The sequence below is a fragment of the Protopterus annectens genome, chromosome 2.part1 (assembly GCF_019279795.1).
Source record: "Protopterus annectens isolate FY-2018-M chromosome 2.part1, PAN1.0, whole genome shotgun sequence".
NCBI lineage: Eukaryota > Metazoa > Chordata > Ceratodontiformes > Protopteridae > Protopterus > Protopterus annectens.
In genome coordinates this window covers 1,680,793,661-1,680,819,728 of record NC_056729.1, presented here as the reverse complement: position 1 = coordinate 1,680,819,728, position 26,068 = coordinate 1,680,793,661, and the positions used below count along the sequence as shown (strand labels likewise).

Genomic DNA, 26,068 nt, shown 5'->3' with positions numbered 1-26,068 from the left:
GGAAATGTCCCCTATGCTCTAAAGAGTGCTGTGGGATCTTTTACAACCATCCGAGCCCATTGCCAACCCAAGCAGAGGGTACCTCTGTTTAAGAGCTTATCTAAAAAGTAGAAAACCCCCTATGGCTGCACTACAGTGTGCTCAATTTCCAATTTAATCCAGGCACCTTGGGTTAGAATAGAACCCACAATATTCTGCTCTTCCAACACTAAAGCCAAGTGTGCCACCCTATTGAACAACAAAAAGTTGATATAATTAGGGGCATGCACCAAGTTTCAAAATCAGATGGTTACAGAAGACAGGGGGGTGTGGGCAGGCAAAGTTGATATAATTAGGGGCATGCACCAAGTTTCAAAATCAGATGGTTACAGAAGACAGGGGGGTGTGGGCAGGCAAGAAAGAAGAGTACTGGGTCAACTCTTGGGGATATTTTACTGAAGGAGGAGTAATTAACTTGGGTTGACAGTTTTCTCAAAGGTCATAATGCACTTTTTGGCATGGAGGGCCATGACTTTGGCAACTGCCATTTACTCTGTTAAACCATCCTGCAAGATGGTATTTTGGGGAGTCTAGAACAACTTCCAATTTACAAACTGGCATGGGCCCAACACAGAGCCCTGGGGTACTCTAAATGGTGACCAGTCTCAAGATGGATGTCTCACGGATCCTAATTTTTTGGGTCCTATCTGAGCCAGCTGCCAATCCAGCAAGTCATGTAGATATGCCTAGCTCAGAGAGCTTGTCAACCATGCTTGAGTGGGGTATGTCAAATGCACCGGCTAGGTCAAGGTACACAGAATGCACAGTTTTACCAACATCCATTGTCTTTTGTGACGCTCTTGAAGGGTAGCAGGTTAAGTAGACATAGGCATGACATTCTTCTTAAAAGGTAATTGAGGACCTAAACACTGGACTATCCCCAATGTAGTTATTTCATGATGATTTTTTTTCCATGGCTTTGTACGTTAAGTTTGTTAGAATGGGTCTAATTCCCAGGCTCAGTTGATGGTCCACCCTTATGAATGGGAATGACTGTTGGTCCATTTACTTTGAACTTCGGTTGTGTTAAGACTGTTCAGAAGGCAGAGAAATTGTTAGGACCCATGGAGATGTTGTTCTTTCCTTTGGCGAGTGCTTCCAGCACCTGGTCCCAGCCAACAGTTGAAGGGGTAGTATGTTGGAAGGTGGCTAAATTCTGCTCAGACCATCAGCTAATAGCTTTGCTACATCACCTTGTTTGGTGAAGGTGGTACTATGCACCACCAGTTCAGCACACTTATTTTTAAGGTTGTGGACATAGCTGAAGGTGGTCTTATGATGGTCCTTGTCCTGTGATGCTATCCTGATCTCCTAGTTAGCCTTGTTGGACTTTACAACTAAAGCCAAGAGGTCAAATAGACTACCTTGTCTTTAAGGGAGTTGCTCTTTCTGATTTTTCATCTTGAAGTATGGCAACCTCTGTGCAGCTATTCGCATGTTTGTAGATTCACTCTGAATAACTCTGTATAGAGTCAGGGGGACCCTTGAACTTTGTAAAATATAATTTGCCTTACAATAGTAACAGTTACTAGTTCTAGCTTTTTTCCATATCGAGTTTTACTTCTTGGCTTTGGGATGCAACCAGGGGAGTGCAACACTCCCTGTCCAACTTGAAGACCAATCTGCTCCAGGTTGTGAGAGAGGAAGTGTTGTGCCCAAGTTTGAGGCAGTGCAAGTTTCCCAGTCTGCAGGAGGGGTAAAGTTACCCATAAATAGTGTATTTGTTTGGATAGTCAAGTGCTCGTGGGTTTAGGCAAGAGAAGGGCATAGATGGCGATTGTGACTTGTAGCTAGCCATATGGTAATGTGCACATGGGATGAGCCCCATGGCATCATCCTGTTTAGCCAAACTGGAGGTATGTTTGTTGCTAGTGTAGACCGGTACCTTTGACCAAAGTCTGTGCTGTTGGCCTAAAATGTGGGGAAGGCTACGCAGCTTTGCATTGCCAGAGTATTTTCTACAGCTTTAAACAAAAGTCTGTCATAGCAGATGTCTGCACTATGCAGACTGAGAGCAGCTTGAAGGGTGAGGAGTTTAGGCTCCTTTCATTGAATAAATAGCAACATCTTAAGGTTGCTTGGAGACTTCCACTATGCCAGTACTTTATCTTTTTGATATTGCCTAAAAAAAGGCTAAGGGGGGTGGATAAAGTTTAGCAAATATCCAAAAACCCGACAGGTGCAGTCCCATCCTTGGCAAAGCAAAGTGGTCCATTAATTGTGTCCTCTCATGCTGACAAGATACTGGATCTGCCTGACACCATAAACTAAGCCAAATAAAATAATTTGATATCCACAACGTGGCATCATCCTTGGCAAAGACAGAATGCTGCTCAATGCAAGGTTTACCCCCATCTGTGACATTGAGAGATCCACTACGTCTGCTTTCATACAGTCTAGTAATGCAAGTCTCTGGTCATTTACACCCAGATAGACTGAAAAATCATATTTGTACCAGGTGTGTAGTACCTACAGTGTGCATGACATTACTGTTGCCTATCTGGAGCCAGGATATCTTACCCATCCACCAGACACCTGAGATCCAGACAATGGAGTCCTCAACAGTGACAGTAAAGTGCATGCTTGCCTTATGGGCTTAGCTCTTTGGGGACCATTTTTCATAGATTAGTACTAGGCTAACTGCCCTTGTGGACCATTTTCAGCCTAGCCAATTACCCCATGCAAGAATCAAACCCTGCACCTTGTGTTTGTAAGGTAAACACCTTAACCATTATGCCAACATCCCACCCCCTCTTTGTAGACTGAGAGATATTTGGTATTGCTTTTGGTGTGCGTTTTGATTGCCGAGGAGTGTTCTTTAGTTCATTTTTCATAAAATTTGCGTCACAGCAATTTAACCAGCTATAGAAAAATGTTAAATTCAGACATGAAGGGTTACAAATCCATCTGGGCAGCTGCAGCCAAAGAATCAAACCCCTGCAAAGGGGGAATATTGTAAAGCACAGAATATTGTAAAGTGTCCCAAGGTTTCCTAATACTGCAACTAATAAAAGTAGTCTACATGCACAAAACTGAAGCCCCTGGAGGGAAGCTTTACCCCAAGCACCATCTTAACTAGTCATGTATCTATTATTAAAAGTTTACCCTTCTTCATGTCAGTGGGGTGTTGCCACCTGCTTTCAAATGCTCATGTATGCTACCAGAGGTAACCCATAATGACCAGAACGACTTTGTCCTGCCTTGGCAGTACCCTGCAAGCACACAGTTAGATGTCTAGCAATTAATAAAATTTAAAAAAGACAAAGGAGATATCAGCCTGAAAAATGATGTGTCCAAAAGCAGTGAAATAGCAACAGATGCTGTTTAACAGATTTAGTTAACGGTAGGCATTATTGCTTCATCTACAGCATCAATGAGGACACAAGCCCCCAAAACACGATCACTCAGCATTACTTATTTCTACAAATATCAGCCAGAAATTAAGTCTAAAAACAACCTACTCTTTCAAAGGAATTGTCTCCATTGATCATAGGATGTGAACTAAACATGCTAGGATATATGAAGCTATAACAATCCAGGCAAATTCAAACATTAAGTTTAGCTTTTAAACTGCACACACACAGGGTCACTATTACAGTATGAAAAACTGCATTGTGTGCATCTCTCTGCTGATAGCTTTGATGAGTAATGCACTACTTTTCCAAGTTTTTATTAACTCGGGGAAATTGAGCGACTACTTGGCTACTTTACAGTGAAGTTGCAAAAGTGTGCCTTCTGAGAAGTACTGCAATCTAGACAAAGGTCACAGGACAGCAGAAGCTTGTCCTTGAGAGCAATGTTCGCTATGCTTTGAACCAATCCTTCATAGAAAGGGCGTGTATACACTGCATACACTTAGCAACGTGGAAGAAAACTCCAAATAAAGCAACAGCTGTATATATGCCATCTGCAAACCTGTGACTTCAATGTGACGTGTTCAGGGGTAGTTATTGCTTTTAAGGAAGCAAAAGCCTGCAACTCCAGTTTTTCCTCAAAGCACTTACTGAAAATACCACCTAAATTCAAAATTAGGTAAATGCAGATTTAAAAATTAATCCCACTTAACATTTTTACACAAAGGCAGACCATGCACGCCACATACCTCTTGGCAACAGCTCTTAACAGAAGGATAACATTCTCAAAACAATAGCACAGCACCCTCACCAGACTATCAGGTGGACAAGGTAACATACAGGCAGAGAAACATGAACAAGGGGTGCAGTTCTACAAAGGGGGGAGTAGTTCTACAAAGGGGGGAGTGCAAATCATGAAAAGCTGATAGTCTAGTTACTATCAGCTTACATAACCATTACTCACCCATAAGGCCTTTACATTTAGAATGGATATGTTACAGAAAATAAACTGAAAAATTAAAACTTCAACAACTACTCACGCCTAGTTCAACACCAGAAAATGTCTGAATGCAATCTTCAGGACAATATACTGTTAGCGCATGCATTTGACTTTCAAAAGAATGCTGCTCCCATTTACTTTGAAAGCTGTAAGATGTCCCGGAGTCATCGAAGAACCTTTCATTCTGCTAATGACTATAGTTTATTAGCTCCAGACATCAGCATATTCTACACGTGTATGCAAAACATTTAAAAAAAAAAAAAAAAAAAGAAAAAAAAAAGGCAGCAGACCACTTGCTCCGATCTTGCCATACCCCCAAAACATAAAAACTGACAGACTTCTGTAATACTTCATTAAAAGCATCCATAAAGTTTCCACTAAAGTGTATCCAATATTTCTACACTATAAATAGGATAAAGCTTACAGATTTGAACTTTTACCGAAAATTTCACTAATGAAAAAATTTGCAAAATACAAGGAATATACTTACGGTCAAGTCCATTTATGTAACGCATCCTAATTTCACAGTGTCCCCAGACAGCACTTACAACAGGGTGCAGTTTTTTGCCTTTAAGTCCCCTAAATGCAACACCCATGTACTGTCCATCTACAATAAAGCTTAATGTCCCCTCATCCATGTCCAAAACCACAAGGAAAGTGTCCGGTACAATAAAAGTCTCATCAGGTTCTAGAAATGCTGGATAGGGTCTACTTGGCTGATTTTTCCCATCAAAATGTAGCCTGTTGCGTCCAAGGTCCCAGCCCCAGGACTCGCTGTTGCTTCCTACAAGTGCAGTATAGCCTACAGAATGCAGTGGAGCATCTGTTGTTGCAACCCCAACCACAGCATGCGTCCCTCGCTGCCTCATTGTCCAGGTTATCTCCCATACATGTAGTCCTCTGGTATAACCTACTTTTCCTCTGATGCCATCTGTGCTTTGTGCCACTGGATGTCTGTGAAACATTAGTTTGTCATCTTCTTTAACAAAGACATTTAATGACCGATCATCGTTATTCCAAGAATGCTGAAGTTGATCATCATGAGAGACTGCTGGCATGTCTAAAAGCATGTCTAGTCGCGGAGGTTTGCTGTACTCCAGCCCCTGCAGTTCTTTTTTCAGGGGTCTGTAAGAAGGGTCTCTCATGTCCACAGTTTTGATACCTCCAGTAACCTTCTGCCCCATGCTCAGTTCTTACAACTCTCCTTTTATATAATCCAAAGGAAACGTCATCAATACGCCCAGCCTCCCACTGTTAACTTCCAATCAGGTTCTCAAAACAGGACTACGAATGTTGCTAGGTGACCAAATTAGGATGTGTCCAAGAATTTCCTAATAAATACAGGGAAACATTCAGTTAATCATTAAATGGACAAAGGTTTACAAAATCAGTGTTATACAAATGATTAAAGTCCAACAAAACTGCTGTCTTTTCAGAGATAAGAGTTACCTAGAACCTAAAATTAGAAAACTGACTGAACAGGCAAGGAAAGGCACACTGAAGTTAACCCAAGCAGCATAACCAGAACATTCCGGTCTCTAGCAGTTTGTTTCTGGAAAGTGTATTCTTGACTGTGAAGTATGGTCAAGCACTACAAAGGCTGCATTTGCTAGAGACTGGTGCAGCTTCTCCCTCTCATTAATACTAACCATTGTTTGAGCATAATTTATTACCTGCTGCTACTCTATGCATGACCAAATCAGCACTTTGATTTAATTGATGCTGAAGTGAAATGCAATGCAACAAGACAAACTGATTACACTGCTGCAGCTGTGTGTTCACTGCCAATTACTCCCGACTGAAGTCAGTTTGGAGATGTGCACAAGACGGGGATTTCAGGGAGGACATTTCTTTACCTGATAGCTGTACACCTAAACACTACAGAGCAAACAGCAGTCTATATTCTCTGGGCCACCTTACAATCTGCCAGTCATTACCAAGCTGGGTAGTCTCCTGGTAGCATCCCCTTGGGACAATCTGATCTGATGAAGCCTTGCTAAAGACTCCCGAGACCAGACTGCCCCCCACCAAACATACCTTAATCTCCCTTACCTCTCCTGCTTTCCACTTACAGGACTGATAACAGCCTAACCTGATTCACCGGGGAGGAGGCGAAAAACTGAAAAACCTAGTGGTCAAAGGAATTTCCTGTGCCCCCTACTAATGCAATCACCCATTCAGATCACAGGACTACCTTATTTACTCCCGACTTGCACTAATACAGCTACCAATCTCCCCCTGCTTTTATAAGGTGGTGGGCTGCATGGGGAAAACTGCAGAGGGTAGAGAGAATGCAAAGCACATTTAGTAGCATTCAATTGCTATAGCTACCAAGAGCTCATTTAGTGACAGCTAAATTTCTTCTCACTATCAATGTCAAAGAGAACAGCCAACCAACTATATTTATATTGGCATACTGACAATGGTCTGTATGTACTGTGCTTTGCAAAGATGGAATAAGCACATCAAGAGGTCTCAGCATATCGGCAGTTTTCCATAGTAAGGATCTGGCTCAAGGAGACTAGGCATTTTATTTTTTTAAACCACTAAAGTACAGTTGTGTACACTTACCATAAATGTAGATGTTAGAGTGTATTCACTGTTGCAGTCATTACATTTGGGTAATCTGCTGGCAGTTTGCCCTCAGTCGGCCTGAATTCCAAAGTCTTGGGTCCTGCATCAGTTGCTCTCTTCCATGACGTCAGGTCATCCAGGGGTATAAAACAGAGCCAACACTATTTTCTTTAGTTTTTGCCCCAGATGTCAGGTGCCCCCCAAATGGCATACATGCAACAAACTTTACCTTCATCTAAAAGCAAATACACCACAAAGGCTGTAGAATATAGTGAAGGAAAGTCTAGAATAAAAGGTGGATGGCGGGCGGGTAACCAGGACTGCAACAGTGTATACACCAACATCTACATTTATGGTAAGTGTACACAACTGTACTACGTTAGTGTTTCACTGTTGCAGTCATTACATTTGGGTAGAATTCCAAAGCTATGGATGGGAGGCTGGAGCTAAACATTAGGGGTGGCTATAAGACCCTGCAGAAAGTACAGTTGTGTACACCTACCATAAATGTAGTGTCTTCACTGTTGCAGTCATGACTGTAGGGTTCTCCCCTGCCGGCAGGCAGCCCTCGGTCGGCCAGAATCCCAAAATCTGGGTCCGGCGTCGGCTGTTCAACCATGCTCCCTGACGTCAGAGTGCCAGGAGTACAAAGCTGACAGCAGACGCCATCTTCTCCAGTTTCTTGCCCCAGATGTCAGGAGTCCCAAAATGAAAAAGGTCCCATAACCTTTGCAAATACACCTCAGAAGAATGGTGAAAAAAGGAACTACACAAAAGTAAATGTAAGAGGGGTCAGGAGGGAGGGAAACCCAGACTGCAGTGAAGACTCTAACATCTATATTTATGGTAGGTGTACACAACTGTACTAGGTTCATCGTGTTTCACTGTTGCAGTCATGACTGTAGGGTAGAATCCCAAAGCTGAAAGGGAGGTGGTCAAAGAAGAAGGGGCGGCTAGAAGGCCCTGCAAGACTGCAGAGGCAAAGCCTGACCTAGACTTAGAGTAGAGGTAGATTGTAGTGCTTAGAGAAAGTATGCACTGAACTCCAAGTTGCAGCTTCCAAAATGTCTTTGGTAGGAACTCCCCTGAGGAAGGCCACAGAAGTGGCAGCCGCTCTGGTGGAATGAGTCCGTATACTCCCTGGGATTTGCTTTCCATGGTGTGAACAAAATCTGATTCCATGAGCAATCCATTTAGAAATGGTTTTACCTTGGGAACTTGAAGCATAAGAAAAACAATTGTTCTGATTTTCTGATGTCCTTGGTTCTGTCCAGGTAAAAATGTAGTTGTCTGTGTACATCCAAGGAATGCAAGATCCTTTCCCCTTTATTTTGAGGAGTGGGGAAAAAGGTTGGCAAGTGGATAGTTTGATTTAAAGCCACTTTGGAAACCACCTTAGGCATGAAGGTAGGATTAGTCCTCAAAGATACCCTGTCTTGATGAAAAATAATATAAGGTGCCACAGCCATAAGAGCGTTTAACTCTGAAACTCTCCTGGCAGAGGTTAGGGCTAACAAGATAGCAGTCTTCCAAGACAAAAACTTGGAGTCAGAAGAGGCAGCAAGCTCAAAAGGAGGCAAGGTTAGTTTTTCCAAAACATAGTGGAGATCCCAAGCAGGAATGGGAGGAGATCTAGGAGGTCTTGAGTTCTTAGCTCCTCTGAGAAACTGTCTCATGAGCTGGTGGGAAAAGATGGGAGGGTCTGTATTATAATGAGCAGAAATAGCAGAGGCATGTATCTTAATGGAAGAGAAAGAGACCCTCATGCAAGAGATCTGTCAAGTAAAGTAAAATTAAGGTAGTGTTAGGAAGAAGAGGATCAGAATCCTGAGCCTGCATCCAGGAACAAAATCTTTTCCATTTTCTTGCATAAGATTTTCTAGTGCTAGGACATCTGGCTTCTAAAATGACATCCATAACCTGCTTGGGTAGGAAAGAAGAAATCAAAGGCCCTGGATTAACCAGGCCGCCAGGCTGAGAGTTCTGACATGAGAGTGTAGAACCTGACCCTGATGTTGGGACAGAAGGTTTGGAGACTGAGGTAAAACCCAAGGGGGCTCCAGACATAGGTTTTTTTTTTTTTTTAGAGTTGGATACCAAAACTGCCGAGGCCAATTTGGAGCCAGCAAGATTATCATCTTGGGCTTGTCCTGTTTTATCTTCAATAAGACCCGTGGAAGAAGAGGAAGAGGTGGAAAGGCATATCCCGAGAGGTTCCTCCAACTGAATGACAGGGCATCCACTTTCCAAGCTTCGCTGTGGAAAGACCCGGTGCAAAAATTCTGTAGTTGATGATCGAGATGGGATGCAAAGAGGTCTATGCGAGGACATCCCCAGACTGCTGTTATCATCCTGAATATTTTGGTGTCCAGCATCCACTCGCGTGGATCCGAAAGGTTTCTGCTCAGACTGTCTGCCAGGAAGTTTTGTTTCCCTGGTAGAAACAAAGCTTGAAGATCCAAATTGCAAGCTAGAGCCGTGTTCCATAGATCCATGGCTAGTCTGCAAAGGGGGAATAGTTGTCCTGGTTGTAAAAGGTTCCTGAAGGCCAAGAGAGCTTTCTGAACGGCTAACATTTCCTTTAAATTGATATGCAGGTGCTTCTGATCCTTTGTCCAAAGGCCCTGCAGACAGTTGCCCTGAAAATGGGCTCCCCAAGCATAATCAGAGGCGTCCGTGGATAGAATCCGAGTGGCAGGAGGCAGACGGAAGGGTTTCCCTTTTAGAGCACATGCCTTCAAAAGGAATTTCTTTGGTGGTCCAGGGCAAGGAAGGACGGAGATCAGTACGTTTAAACTGTGGCAATGCTGAGACCATACTTTTTAGGTACCACTACTTTCATGTGTAGTCTTGCATATGGTACGAGAAGGATGCAGAAGGCCATGTAACCCAAAGCCTGCAGGAATTTCCTTGCAGATAGTGGAGTTAAAGTTGCCAAGGTTTTGAAAGTTGAAGCCAGCTGTAATTGTTTTTCGGATGTCAGGAATGCCATCTGGGTTGTGGTGTTCAGAAGAGCACCCAGAAAAGTTATCTGTTGTGACTGTCAAATTTGACTTTGTTTACAGAGAATCCCAGGAACTTGAGGAGGTTATGTACAAATTCTAGATGTTGGAGTAAGACATCCTTGCTGTCTGCCTGAATTAGACAATAATCCAGATAAGAGTAAATTTGAATTCCCTTGAGTCTGCAGTAAGCTACTACTGGAGCCAGGCATTTGGTGAAGACCCTGGGCGCAGTAGACAATCCAAAGGGCAGTGCAGAGAATTGAAAGTGCCTCGATCCGGCCTTGAACCAGAGGTATTTTCTGCGATCCTGCCTGATGGGAATATGTAAATATGCCTCCTTTAAATCCAAAGTTACCATCCATGCATCTTTGGACAGCATTGGAAGTAGCTGCTGTAGAGTAAGCATCTTGAATTTTGGAATCTCTAAAAAGGTGTTAAAGACCGACAGATCAAGAATGAGTCTCCATGAGTTTTGCTTCCTTGGGACTAGAAAGAGCCTCGAGTAAAAACCTTTTCCCATCTCTGAAAGTGGAACCAGTTCTAGGACATTCATAGCCAAAAGAGCTTCCACCTGGTTTAAGGCCCCCATCCATTGATGTTTTGGAAGGTCTGGCCATCCACTTGGCCTTGGCAAGGTATGAAAATGGAATTTGTAACCTCTTAAAACCACATCCAAAACACACTTGTCTTGGGTTATTTGAGTCCAATTTTGATAAAAAAAAAAAAAAAAAAAGTTTTCCTCCGAGGGGGGCTTCCAGGCAAGAAGTTCCTGTAGCCCAACAGAGGGAGTCATTGAGTTTGTTTCCTTTGAGTTTGTGACCTGTCCTCTCCTCCCCTAGGGGTGGAAGCAGTCCAATGTCTTGGTCTATAAGAAGCTTGTGTTTGAGGCCTTCCTCTAGAGCGTCTATATCTACCACTCCGAGGCCTGTCTGAAGTGGGAAAGGATCAATTTTTTGAAGGCCAATTCCTGCTAAATCTAGGTGGCTGTACTTGTAAATCTGTTTGCATGGATTTCACCTTATCCTCCATCTTTTTAAAATCACCTCTTCAGCTTTTGATCCAAACAAAACATTATGCTGAACAGGAGCATCCAATAATTTAGCCTTTACTTGTTCATCCAAATTTTGTTCCTTTAGCCATGCATACCTTCTAATAACTGCCAGAGGCCGCAGCCCTACAAGAAGCCTCCAAGGCATCAAATCCACAGTGTAAACCATGCTTCCCAACTTGCTCAGTGGCATGCAATAAGTCATGTAATTCCTTATCTGCACAGGCAGAAATGGAAGTAAGCTTTTGTTTTAAAACAGACTAGAGAAATTGCTGGTATTTCAGCATATGAAACTGACAGTTTAAAGCCCTAATGGACAAAGTAGCAGAAGTGTACACCTTTTTGCCCCATCTTTCTAAGGATCGAGAATCCTTTTCAGTAGGAATGGGATTTGTGGCAGAAGCGGCCTTAACTCCCTTAGGACCCTGAGAAATGGTTTCAGGGTCAGAAGGGTTTTTGTATAAAAACTGGTGGGAAACAGGAACCCTGTAATATCTATCAGGCTTAACAGGAGCAGGAGGAAATGAGTTGGGGTTAAGTTAACCTCCGAAAAGGCATCATCCACAATATCCAAAACAGGAGGAATAGCCAGGGGTCTATGTTGGGGAAGAAGAAGAAAATCCCTCAGTCTTTTCTTGGATTCCGAATACTCCTGTCCCTCCCAGTGGAAATGCTCCCTCATTTCATGCAAAGTTTCCCCAAAAGAGAAATCCTCAGGGGGAGAAGCTGAAGGAATGGATTCCTCAGCATCAGAATCCTCATAAGGAGGGAAAGAATATTCCTGGTCAGAAGAAGAAACTGAGGAAACAGAAGCCTGATCAGAGGAATCATAATAAACATCCTGCCTTGGCCTTTTATCTGGAGGGGGATGTGAACCCCTAATCATAGTAAGTAAACCCTCCGCCATCTTGAGTAACTGTTTGTGAATTGGGAGCCGGTTCAGAAGAGGGAAGAGGCCTGTGTCGCAGTCTGATTTAGAAGGAGTCTTTGCCTTTATTAGTAGCAGAGTAGGCCTGAAAACCCCTTCAGAAGCCGGTACCTGCACAGCGGCTCCGGACCCATCCGAAGGAGCATTGTCCGAAGGTCCTGCAATAGAAATATTTAAAGGCCTGGTTGGCTCCTCATGAGAGTCTGTTTCAGCCATCTGTTCTGAAATGGCTGACAGGGGCTGCAAAAGCGCCTCACTGACAACGGCCGAACCTGAAGATGGCTCTGCTTGTGCGCTATCAGATTTGGACCTTGGAGGCCTGTCTTTATCCTTGCGACGTTTGTGAACTACGGTAGCCGGAACCGTATCAGACGACATTTTGTAATTAAAGCACCTACCGAAGTAATGAAAAGCAAAATTGTACGTAGATTGAATCTAGCACAAAACAGACAACTAGCTACGTCGTGGTCAGGGCCTAAGCAAGGAATACAGTAAGAATGAAAATCCTTACGAGGTATTTGCTTCCCACATGAAATACAGTTATTAACTTTTTCTGACATCGGAGTGGAGCAAGAAAAAAAGTTTCCCCAACGGGGTACTTAGATTTTCTTCTCCACTCACGCTTCGGACTGAAGTTTCAGAAAAAATTGTCAGGAGTCAGCCGACCGGCACTTGTGAACTGCTATCACCGCACGGCAAGAAAGACTGGAGAAGATGGCGTCTGCTGTCAGCTTTGTACTCCTGGTGCTCTGACGTCAGGGAGCATGGTTGAACAGCCGACGCCGGACCCAGACTTTGGGATTCTGGCCGACTGAGGGCTGCCTGGTGGCAGGGGAGAACCCTACAATCATGACTGCAACAGTGAAACACTAACATCTGCAGTGGCAAAGCCTGCCCTAAAAGAGGCGCAAATGAATGCTTTGTAAAAATTATGAGCAGAACTCCCAAGTAGCAGCTTTTAGAATGTCTTTGGTTGGTACACCTCTGAGAAAAGCTGCTGATGTAGATGTAGCCCTGGTGGAATGAGACCTAATGCCCTTGGGCACTGGTTTACCAGGATGCAAGTAGCAGAAACTAATGCAGTGGCTTATCCACTTTGAAATAGTCTGCTTTGAAATAGCCTTTCCCTCTGATCCTGCAGCAAATGCCACCAGTAGCTCAGTTTTTCTTTGAGCTTTGGCCCTGCTTAAATATAATTTTAGTAGTCTGTGTACGTCCAAGGAATGCAGAATCCACTCTCCCTTGTTCTGTGGATTTGGATAAAAAGTTGGCAGATGAACAGTTTGGTTAGGAGCCATGCTGGAGACCACCTTAGGCATAAAGGAAGGGATTAGTCCTGAGGGACACACTGGGTAAAATATGATAGAAGGCACCACAGCCATGAGGGCCTGTAACTGAAAACCTTCTTGCTGAAGTGATTACCAGGAGCAAAGCAGTTTTCCATAAAAACTTTATATCTGCAGTAGCAGCTGGTTCAAGTGGAGGCAGGGTGAGCTTAAACACAAAATTGAGGTCCCATACAGGAATTGGTGACTTTCTGGGAGACCTTAAGGCCCCTCTAAGATGCTGTTTGAGCAAAGCGTGGGGAAAAAAAAATAGGTGGCTCTGTTGTAATGAGCAGAGATGGCAGAGGCATGAATTTTAATCGATAAAAAAAGATAGGCCTTTGTCAAGCATCTCAGTCAAGTATTGTAAAATGTGAATTTGGCTTTGCTATGTCCGTTCCTTGTGCTTGGTTCCAAGCAAATAATCTCTTCCATTTTATCAGCATAAGATTTTCTAGTACAAAGCCTTCTGGCTTCCAAAATGACATCCATTACAGATTGAATAACTACATGATCAACCATGCTGCCAGGTTCAGGTGTTTGGAGCAGATTGTGCAGGATCCAATTGTTTTGCAGAGACAGTAAAATGAGGTATTTGAGGCAAGTACCAAGCTGGGAATAGAGACATTCCTTAGGATTGGACACCAAAGTTGGCAGGGCCAATCCGGGGCAATTGGTATTTTTGTTTTTTTCTTGTCTGACCTTTAGTAGGACCTTGGGAAGAAGAGGCAGAGGAAAGGTGTACACTGATGGGGCATCCACTTTCCATGCTAGTCTGTGATAACTCCTTGTGCAGAATTTGTCCAGCTGATAATTCCGAGGAGAGGCAAATAGATCTATGTCCAGGCTCCCCCATTTCTTTATCATGCTGAAGACTTGTGGATCCAGTTTCCACTCATGAGGGTCCATAAGGTTTCTGCTCAAGTAGTCTGCCAGAGTATTTTGTTTTACTGGCAGGAATTGAGCTTGAAGATGTACTTTGTAAGTAAAGGCAGTGTCCCACAATGCCAAGGCTAGTCTGCAAAGGGGGTAGGAGTGCGTGCTCCCCTGGTTGTTTAATGTACCACATAACCATGGTGTTCTCCGTCTATCAGTAGTTGTCCTGGATGAAGTCAGTCCTTGAAGGCTGTCAGGGCATTCTGAACAGCTAACCCCTTTCTGGTTCATATGCAGATGCATTTGTTTTGGGGTCCATATGCTCCGAATGCATCTTCCTGCCAGGTGGGCCCCCCCATGCACAGTCTGATGCATCTGTAGTTAAGGTTTGGGTGGCAGGGGGTAGAGTGAAAGTCCCATTTCTGGTGACATGCGTCTGCCCACCAAAGAAGCTCCTGTTGTAGGCAGGAAATAAGAATCAGTTTCTAGACAGAATGTTGACTCCATAAACGTTTTAGGCACCACTGTAGCTTCCTCATATGCAGTCTTGCATATGGAATCAGAATGCAGGATGCCATGAACCCCAAAGCTTGCAGAATTTGTCTTGCAGATAACTGGGTTTTTGTTGCCATCTGTTTGAAGTAAATAGTCAGTTGCCTTTGTCTGGCGTGAGGAAAGCCATCTGGGCAGTTGTATTCAAGCTTGCATCCAGGAATGTTATCTTTTGAGAGGGTACCAGTTGTGATTTCTTTTCATTTACTGTGTACCCTAGAAGCATGTTAGAAGCCTTTTCACAAAAGCCAGATGCCGATTAAGAATGTCCTCATTTTCTGCTTGAATGAGACAGTCGTCCAAGTAAGGATATATTTATATACTTTGTCTGCAAAATGCAATTACTGGTGCCAGGCACTTTGTAAAGACCCTGGTCGCAGTAAATAAGCCAAAGGGCAGTGCAGAGAATTGGTAATGCATAAAGCCAGCCTTGAAACGGAGGTATCTTCTGCAAGATTCCCTTATTGGGATACGCAGGTATGTCTAAAGTCACTAGCCAAGCGTTCTTGCCCAGCATGGGCAGAAGCTGCTAAAGTTAGCATTTTGAATTTTGGAATGTGTTCAAAATTGATAAATCCAGTACTGGGCGCCAGGCCTGGTCTTTTCTGGGTACCAAGAACAGTCCAAGTAAAACCCTTGTCCTTTTCCCTGTTCTAGCACAGTTTGTGGGTTGTGTGTCACTTGGGGCCGAATAGCCCCCATATCCATGGGGGACCAACTGTTTCTGTGCCTCTGCCCATTGATTTTTTGGCAGACCTGGCCAACCGTTTGGAATTGGCAGTGTGTGGAAGTGAACTCTGTATCCCTGGGATACTGTGTTTAATAGCCACTTGTCATAGGTTATTAACTGCCAATTCTGAGCATAAAGTGCTAATTTTCCCCCTAAGGGAGCTGCCAAAAGATAAAGTGCTTGGTGATGGCAGAGGGAGTCACTGAGACTGTAGGGTTGCACTTTATTTCCTCCAGATTTGGAGGCAGAGGCACCCCATTGCTCTGACCTGTAAGAATCCTGTGACTGGTATCTAGAACCTTTAGGGTGCCTAGGTTTGCCCCGTGGAGCTCTGTTGGACACAGGAAAGGACCAATTTTTTTTTTAGGCCAGTCTACCGAATCTTGGTGGCTGCACTTTGTAAGAAGTCATTTAAGAAGTTTGCATAGACTTAGATTAGTCTTCCATTTTCTTTAAAACCTCTTCTGCCTTAATACCAAACAGAGTATCATGCTGTAAAGGTGCATCCAGTAATTTAGCTTTAACATGATCAGGCAAATTTTGCTCTTTTAGTTAGGTAAGCATTCTAATCACAGATCCATTAACTGCAGCCCTGCAGGAGGCCTCTAAGGAATAAAAAACACATTACAAAGTATGCTTTCCAACTTGTTCTGCTGCATGCAATAATTCCTGCAATTCTTACTTTCAATACATTCAGAAATCATTTTCTGTTTCAGTAATCCCATAACATGCTGTTAATATGAAACTGGTAGTTTAAGGCCCCAATTGCCAAGGTTGCAGATGTATAAACCTTCTTTACCCATCTATCCAGCACCCTGGAATCTCTTTCAGAGGGAGTAGGATCTTTTGCTATTGAGGCATTTACACCTTCGGACCCTGTGAGAGTTTCACGGTCAGCAGCAGAGTTTTTTTAAATAAAAATGTGTGCGAGTCAGGAACCCTGTAATATCAGTCTGGCTTTCTAGGAGTCTGGAGTCAAGTTAGACTCAGAAAACACATCAACAATGTCTGAAGACAGGTGGTATGGCTAAAGGCCTATGCTGAGGGAGGAGGATATCCCCAAGCCTCTTTTTTGAGAGAGAAATCATGACTCTCCCAGTGAAAATGCTCCCTCAAAGTATGCAAAGGTTTCTCCAAAGGAGTAATCTTCACAAGGAGATGCAGATGGGATGGATTCCTCTGCATCAGAATCCTCATAGGGTGGTAGATAAAATTCCTCATCAGAAGAGGAATCAGAAGAAATAGAAATCTGATCTAAAGATTCATAATCAGTGTCTTGCCTAGGCCTCTTATCAGGAGGGGGTTGGGAACCCCTGATTAAGGTAATTAGGTCTTCAGCCATTTGGCTACTGTTTGGGCATAGAGGCCTGAGAACGTGGCTCATGCGTCAGTTTTTTAGCTTTAGAAGTTGCTTTTGTCTTAGATTTTGAAGCTGGCGACTGTTCTATATAGAAATGCTGAGGCCTAAAGACTCTCAGAAGCCAGAGCCTGCTCAGTGGCTCCGGACCCATCCGTGGGAGAGAGATCCATGTGTACAATACTTTGTAAATCTCGCGGCATGCTGGACTCCACATGGGTCTTGGTAGAGGCCTGCGACTCGAAAGCAGCTGGTATCAGGGGCTGCGAAAGCACCTCACTGAGTACTGGTGACTGGCTTAGGAGAAGCTTAGTCAGTTTTGGACCTCGGTCTGACATTTTCTTTGCATTTTTTTGTGAACTCCATAGTCTGACTGCTATCAGACGACATTTCAGGATAGTCAAATCCGTTTCCAAAATATTTTGAAGCAAAGATGGACAATTTAGTTCGTTGGTTAAATCTAGCACAAAACAGACAAGCTAGGCACGTTATGACCTGGGCCTAGGAATACAGTACAAATGGAAATCCTTGAGAGGAATTTGCTTCCCACAAGTAATGCAATTAACTGTTACTGATCGGTATGGAGCAAGAAAAAGTTACCCCAACAGGGTACTTAAGTAAAAGACTTCAGTTCTGAAACTCTAATTCAGAAATTTCAGGAGTCTGCCAACCGGCACTTCCAACTGCTTCTGCTTCGGGCACCGCACAGCAAGAAAGACTAAAGAAAATGGCATCGGCTGCCTGTTTTATACCCCTGACGACATGGAAGAAGAGACAGCAACCGACACAGGACCCAAGACTTTGGAGTTCAGGCCGACTGAGGGCAACCTGCCAGCAGATTACCCAAATGTAATGACTGCAACAGTGAAACACTAAGATCATCAGTTAAGAGATCATACTCTTAACAGCTACATCCAACAGCACTCATTCACCATGCTACTTAAACAGCTTCTTAAAGTCAGCTCTTCTTCCTTGCCCTTCAATTTAAAGGAGCTCTCCCCAGTCAGGATTTCCAGGTAGTCAAAGGCAAATGCTGTTTTGTAAGTGTACAAATCAGTCAACTGTGTTAACCAGGCAAGTCCAGACACCCAACAGCACCAAGTGTTCAGACTCAAAGTAGAAGGAATCTACCCCTGCACCCCTGGCCTTCAGGAAACAGTTTAGCAGCTCACAGCCTTAATATCTGCCTCAAAACATTAAGTGGGTACTGCAACTAATCTGAAAAAGCAAATATTCAGTTCATTAATCTCTTATAATAGCTATAAAAGACTACCAGATAGCACCTTACATGAAACAAAATTAGAGACTTGCAGTTGACAGTTTGACCAGGTGTAAAAACTGTCCCTTGCCTTTTTAATTTACTATATTGTCTGCTGCACAACAACTTTCTACAAATATTAAATTCAGTAATTCGTATTGCATATCTAACTTGGGAAATAAAACCGTTCCAGCAATATGTCATGCAAACAAAAATAACCCACATTGCACTAAGATTGGAGTGTAGAGCCACACATGCATGCACACGGAGTGTAGAGCCACACATGCATGCACACGTGTACAAGTACAGACGTCAGATGGGAGTGTGTTGTGTAATACTACAGTGTAGAGCCACACATGCATGCACACGTGTACAAGTACAGACGTCAGATGGGAGTGTGTTGTGTAATACTACAGTGTAGAGCCACACATGCATGCACACGTGTACAAGTACAGACGTCAGATGGGAGTGTGTTGTGTAATACTACAGTTTGAGCCGATTTCCCAATTTAAACCATTTCAAGTGCTATAAAAAATGGTTACACTCAACTATAGTTGGACATGCCATTTGAATTCCAAAAGGGAAGATGCATCCTACAGAATCCTGTCCCTGGTTTCAGGGAGGGCCCAGAACACCATTTTGGATTAATGACTTGTTTAGAGTCCCAGTAAGCAAACTGAAGTGGAACGAATCACAGGCAGCACATGGGAAATAATGGGTGGGAAGAGTATTTAAATAGTATTAAAATATTTAAATTATTAAAGTATTTAAATATTGTACAACAGACAAGAGCAAAGAAAGCTGGGGAGGAGGGACTGCAAATATCAGATTACTACAAGAGGCAGAGGCCAGACGCAGGTAGAAGCAGACTACCTAGATTGACCTAAAAGTCAATTTCAGAGCCCTTTCAGAAACATTTGCTTAACGTCTTTGCTACTGATGGGTAGAATAGGAGGCACCAGAATGCAACGTTAAGCAGAATATAAAACTGGTAGAGCAAAATTGGAATACAAACACTGTAGAAGTTCTGAAGTACAAACCACGGAGCAAAATACTCAAATATTAAAAATGCTACTACAGATCAAGGCACAAGAAAAAATAAATAAGGCTCAAGTCTGGCAGTAGTAAAACACAAAATAAAAGCAAAGTATAAGACAAAGCATTACCAAACAGGTCAGTAAACATGCAACTTAAATACTTAAGCTGAATCGAAATAAAAACTTTGAAACAACAACTTTTCTTTTTGATGAAAAGCCCGTTATGCACAGTTCAGGGCTTTCCATAGCATTCCAAGTCTTTTAATGAAAGATCGTCCCCACACATACCACAGTGCCAAAGCCCTACAGATTAGAGAAGGGAGGACATCCAACAGTTAAAATCTACATACAATAGGGGCATGAGGGCAAGGGGGATGGTATTACAAGACTGGTCAATTTCTAGATCAAATTTTTAAAACTTTCATATGTTTCAAGAGAAGGAGGATCCTCCTGGCTGGGCCCAAAGAAAGAGCATCGCACCCACCTTTTACTTAAGTATTAGGATCAGATGACCAAGTAACTCACGCTTCTGGCAGTTGACTGCAATCCAAATGTTTTCCATAAAAGGAACGTTAAAGCCAGGTTAAAAACAGAAGGAAGATACACAAAAACCCCAGTGCAGAAATGGAGGCGGTAAAGGGATGTGCCTTTAATGACATTATTCAAATAATCCATAGAGGAAGGGTTTGAGGCCTTCCTGAAAATTAGGCACTCCAGTAAAGTGGAGTGCAGAGGAAAACTGGATTAATTGCACAAAAAGGAGTTCACCTGTACTTTACAGAGAGGGTTAAAACAGATGCCCCCTACAGTTACTCCAACAGGATGCAAGGAGGGACCTGGGTAGACAACAGGCATACTTCTTCCAAACAGGGGCAGTTCATCCACTACACAGACAAACATACTTGTTATGAGAAATCTTTGGGTCAAAGAGGCTTGGTGAATAACTGAGCTCAGGAAGCAATTTTTACACAGGAATACCGCCAGAAACGTTTAACATTTACATCAACAACTTTTCCTCTGGTCTACAAATATAGGCGTGACCCTGTATATACGACTACAGGGGATTAAGTTTAATGGTTTTTCATCTTATTCTCAAAAAGCTTTCAGTTTCTCGTTGTTGTACCATCTTTAGTTTCTTTTCCCATATCTTTAGCCGATGTAACCAAACCCTTATTACTCCATGCATCTAAATGTTATGCACCCTTTAAAAATTCACCCCATAAATTGATTTAGCAATGCCAATCTATATTTACAGCTATTATGTCCCAGAAAGACTTGCAAACGTCTCAGTGCTCCACAATTCTGAAGTATTCTCTAACTTTATAAAGAAAAAAAAAAAAAAAAAAAAAAAAAAAAAAAAAAAAATCACTGAATTCATGAATCCCTTATTTGCCAACAACATCATACAAAGCAAATAAAGGGGCAAAATATACATTTGTGCCTCTAGCCCGTCATATACCCTCCTTACTTCACCCTTTCATTTGCTCAGGAAATGCAAATGCTACATTGGTCCTACTTAAAATCCCAGCAGACACTGAATGATTTTTTTCTGCATCAAATGCGCAGCAATTGTTAGCAGCGTTTGACATCTTGCTTCCCTTTGGATCGATTTGCCTACCCTCCACAGTCAACTCTGGTAACATTTGCCATTCTCTCAACTAGTACAAAAGTATTAAACTTAATGTGGCTACATAATGCCAGTTATGAAGTTATTAGCTTTTTGTTACTGCAGCAGTCACAGCTTTAAGTTGCAGGTAGACCCCACCCCTCTTTAAAAACGCTGAACTAAACCCACCAGATCATTACTTTCTTCTATCCCAACTTCCAAATATACCCAGGAATATAATCTGCACCTAGAGAGACGCCAGTTAAATTAGACTGCAGTTTATCCTCAGGAATATAATCTGCGCCTAGAGACGCCCGTTAAATTAGACTGCAGTTTCTCTCATCTCTACCCATCTTAGCTTTTAAATTGTTAAACTCTTCTTCCTCTAATCTGACAAATTAGATCTTAAAAAAAGGTACAAAGGGAAATTTCTGTGTTTCCCCATCTCTCTACAAATTTTCATAAAATATCAGAACTCAAACTCTACTGAACTGTTTTTTTTTTTTGTCATAGGCTTAGTTTGGCTGCATTTCTTTCAACGGTTTGTTGCTTACATCATTGTGGTAAAATTTCACATTCAAGTTATCAAAATAGTTGCTTAAAAAAGTAGCCTTTCTAAACTTTTGCATATTCTGTTTAGCATGTACAACTTTTCACCTCCCGTAGTTCAAACTTTACTGCATTTTGAATGACCTGACTGAAGTGACCCCAGCGATACAAATGTAATAAACTAGAAGGGTATTGGCAAATTAGCACACCTCATATGCTATAGTTCATACTACACTGGCAAATTTTACTTTGCTGGCAGGCAAGAGAGTTCATCACATTACATTTCTTAAATATAAAAGGTGTTTAAAGGATACACTGGTCAATTTAACTTGCATATACCACTTCCTCTCCCTTTGGGGACACTTGTTTGCAGATTTGTATTTATGGCAAATAGATCTTCCATTCAAGCATTTCACCATTAATATTCCACAAGTCATACTTCAATGGCTGTTATGCTCTCGTATGTTCCTGTAATTTTTTCTGTAGTGGGGGAAGCTACCAGAACAGCAAAAGTTAATATTAGTGCATATTAAGGACTACAAAAGTTATGTGAAAAATGCTACTGCAGTATACCTTTATCAAGCTTACCCCCCCCATAGGATTCCCCTTTTAATGGGGTAGATATTACCCAATACAGGACATACAAAGCAATATATTTATATCAGTCTCATGAGCATTCGCTTATTGTTCTGGATTACAGCCAGTGAGTTTTTGCCAGCAGCTTTTTGTACTGGATCACAGTGCAAAGTAAGGCAATTTGCCCTTTTCCCGCTGTTGTGGATCTCAAATTAGTGTCTAATCCATCAATAAAGTATTGGGGGGGGGGGGGGAGAACAGACATTGGGAGTGGGCTTTTCTAAGTTTTACAGATTGTCAGAGGCTGGCAAGGGTAGAATTTGTATACTGCACAAGGGACGCTTGCTGTAAAAGAAAGGATGGAGAGCGCCTTCTGGCACACCTGTAATAATGGACAGATTGGAGGGTAAAATCCCATTTGACTACCGGTAGTGTTTTGACAAGTAAACTAAAGCCACTGAAGAGCAGGTAGAGAGATGCACATAGTGGACAGCTGAAGTAAAAACTTTGAGAGAGTCAATCTTTTGACAAGTCTAGAAATAAAACCAAGCAGAGAGGTAAACTCATCTGTAAAAAAGTTGAGTATGCATCTTATGAGCAGGTCTAAAACCATGCTGAGCAGTCAGTAATTCTTCCTTTGATAGATGTTTATGGACACGTTTCCAATATTTTATAAGGGGGGGGGGGATGGCAGTGGGTCCTAAATTTAAGTGCCACCTCTGTGGAGAGAGCTGCAAAAAAGATGTTCATAGATTAGTACTAGGTTAACTGCCCCTGTGGGGCATTTTAAGCCTAGCCAATTACCACTTGTGAGAATCACACCTTGCTCAAGTGTACCATTATGCCAACTTCACACTGCTCAATATCCCTTCTAGGTATTCAAACCCTGTACCTACTGCACACAAGGCCGTAACTCTACCTATTTGGTTATGTGAAGCAATTTCATTTGAAAAATACTGGACAGAGTGGTTTAATGGGGGCTTATGATAGGGGATGAAATTCTGGGTGCAAGAACGTCAGAAGAAAAGTACAGCAAGTAACTACATTTACTTGTGACGAGATGGAGGGGAGTGAAGTTAGACAAAGATCTGCAAGAGCTGGAGTGATGTTATGAAAAGTAAAGCGTGATGAAGAGTATAAATGTGCTTGGATAAGTGAGAGAGACAGCAGAGAATTCCAAGAGTAATGACAGTTTGGCAGGAGCAAGCAGAGATCAAGTGACAAGAATCTGCTGTACAGATTATTATTCATTCATAAAGTGCAACGCTGGGGAAAGAGTGGTATGAAGTAATATAGAGTAAGGTTGTTTAAAACGAACCAAAGTTTTTCAATAAGAAGGGAAACTGGTGCAGCAGTGGAAAGGGAACAAAGGGTGGACAGTCAGTGACCATGTGGGGAAAAAATAAGTACGGCTGGGCATGCTGGAGAGCAGACAGACCGAATAGGAACACTATAGTCATGTACAGCATAGTGGGTGAAAAATGAGTAAAGTGCTCTGAAACAGCTATGTCTAAGCAGATCTGCAACATCATTAACTGGGAGGAGAGCAGTAGTGCTTCTGCACACCCAGCTCAACAGACGCAAAACAAATAGCCTGAGGCAGACTTGCGCTGTGGCTGTTGGAGAGTCAACGGTGCACCAGGCAACACAAGTCTCAAAAGGTGCACCATTTTTATTTTACATTTGTTTACCGGCATAGTCCGACTGGATACATGCCCAATTTCAGCAGAGGCCCAGGGAGGAAAGCTCCACAGTCATACAAAACAATTAGAACGCATAAAAACAAAGTGGTAATATATCTTATGTACATTTGTTTATAATTTTCCCTAGTAGGGACTCAAGTTCTCATGGACGGACAATTACAAGTAAGATTGGATACATAGCATATTGATGTAGTTAAGATGTTAGGATTACTGATTATGCTAGGATTTACTGACCGATTATGCTATTGTTTTATAAACTTAATCTGGGTTGGTACATGGGCATAGCCAGTTCAATCTTAGATACTGTTTGAGGTTTTTTTTTTTTTTGAAGAGACTGAGGATTGTAGGGTTATAGTTTGGCAAGGCATTCCAGGTTTTGCCAACAAAGTTGAACAGGGATTCACCAGCTGAGTTATTAGCTTTGTGGGTTTGGACCAGCAATTTGTTGGCTGACCGTAGGGATCTCAGGTTGCTATAGGGTTTTAATATTTACAAGACAGGGGGTATCTTCAGGGTGGTACAGAACTTTGTGGGCTAATTGGAGTCAATTGAATTAAGCTGCGCAGTTCCAGCCATTCTAGTTATTTCAGGCTCCGTTAGTGATGGGTTCCATCAGTGGAGCCAGTGGCCAATATGGTTGTAGGTATGACAACTTAGTTTGGCTTTGAGGATTGAGATTTGAGAGTACAGGTGAGGCATAAAAAGTATAAAAAGTGTGATAGGCTGATTTGATCCAAGCTTCTTATTGGTCTGTACGGTTTTGCTGACCTGTAGGTAAAATTTGAGATGGTCTATGATAATCCCTAGAAGTTTAGTGCATTGATCTGGGGAGATAGTGGTGCCGTTGTTAGACATGACAGAGAATGAAAGTGTGGCAGATCTACTAGTGGGGATGAAGAGAAGAAGTTCAGTTTAATTGGGGTTCTGTAGTAGGCACTGGTTGGAGAGCCAGTTCTCAATAGTGTTAAATGTATTTTGGGTTAAGATTTGGCATTTGGATGGGGAGGAGGAGTTTACACACACACACACACACACACACACACACACACACACACACACACACACACACACACACACACACACACACACACAGTGCATGTTGAGGGAAATGGATTTTAGAGAAAGAACAAATTTCATGGTTGTCCATGTCAAAAGCTTTTGATAGGTCAAGGAAGAGGGCAGAGGTTAGCCTATTGTCATTTCTGTTATTGTTTATGGCATTAATAAAGGAAAGGAGGGTTGATGTTTGGGGGTTGTTTTGGTGTTTTTGTAGGAGATTATGGTAGAAGCTTTTTTTTATCCAGTAAAATAAATTGTGTGTCTCATTCCTGAGTTGACAATATTTTAGATGGTTAAGTGGGGCTTTGGTTGTTCTCCAGCTGGCCCAGGCTGTTTCTAGCTTTGGATTTTAGATTTGGTCTTTGAGCCATGGTGCCATGTTTGATCTAGATTTTATTGTACGTGCTGGAGCATGGGAATCAAGGATACCTAGGAATTTTAGTGGGAAAGTGAGCTATAGCCTCTTCTAATAGAATTTTTAGTTTTGACCAGTCAACCATTTGCAGTTAGTTTAGGAATATTGCAGTGTGAAGGTTTTTTTCTGTTCACTGTTTTACAGGTGAGGGTTTCCTACCTTAAATTTTAGGATAAAGTTAAAAATGTTTGCCAAGGTTGTCGGGAAGAGTGCCAGCAGTATACAGTTGGGTTGGTTCGTAACTAGGATCCAGTATTAATATCTAATACTGGATACAGGAAATCTATGTTTGTGTAGAAAGCCAGAAAGGTACAAGGTATACCTGTAAAAAAATAGGGTCAGAGACACTAAGTCAGTGTACTTTAGTTACAGGGGAAGGAGGTAAAACAAGTAGAAAGAGCCCTATGGCTGACCAAAATAGTGACTCAGTTACACAGCGCTGTAAGAGCACGCTTAAGAAATGTTTGTGTGTGCAACCTACTCTAACTGCTGGGAGAAAACAGTTTGTTGAGTGGTAGCCAAATTGCAATCCTGTAGACACAGTTATGCAGCAGCATGCTAGTGGAGGTAAATTAGGAAGAGAAGCAGAGATTCTAGGGTAAGCATTAAGGCAGCAGCAGGCAGTTATTTTAAAATAGTACATTGAGAAAGGTTGGGGGGGGGGTAAAGTAGCACACTGAGTGGACTAGGATGAAAGGCTAAGAAACCTTAAGAGAACAATGCAGTAAGACACTTACCAATTTTACTGATGTACCAGAAAAACTAAATCATTCACAATTGTACAACTGGAAAGTTGTCAGTACAAGCAATTCAGGTCATAAAAGCACATTCAATGTAGGGCACCACGCAACCCCAAGGTACACAGGGCACCACGCAACCCCAAGGTACACGGGGCACCACGTAACCCCAAGGTACACGGGGCACCACGTAACCCCAAGGTACACGGGGCACCACGTAACCCCAAGGTACACGGGGCACCACGTAACCCCAAGGTACACGGGGCACCACGTAACCCCAAGGTACACGGGGCACCACATAACCCCAAGGTACACGGGGCACCACATAACCCCAAGGTACA

General features: G+C 42.5%; 1 protein-coding gene across 2 annotated transcripts in view; it reads right to left on the bottom strand.

Annotated features, from left to right (window-relative positions):
* Positions 1 to 26,068, bottom strand: part of SPSB1 (splA/ryanodine receptor domain and SOCS box containing 1) — a 115,241-nt gene that overhangs the window by 45,807 nt on the left and 43,366 nt on the right. For both annotated transcript variants that reach the window (XM_044063113.1, XM_044063114.1), the window contains exon 2: positions 4,883 to 5,723. In XM_044063113.1, the coding sequence (XP_043919048.1) occupies positions 4,883 to 5,576 (694 nt within the window). In that variant the 5' untranslated portion in view covers positions 5,577 to 5,723. The remainder of the gene's footprint in view (positions 1 to 4,882; positions 5,724 to 26,068) is intronic.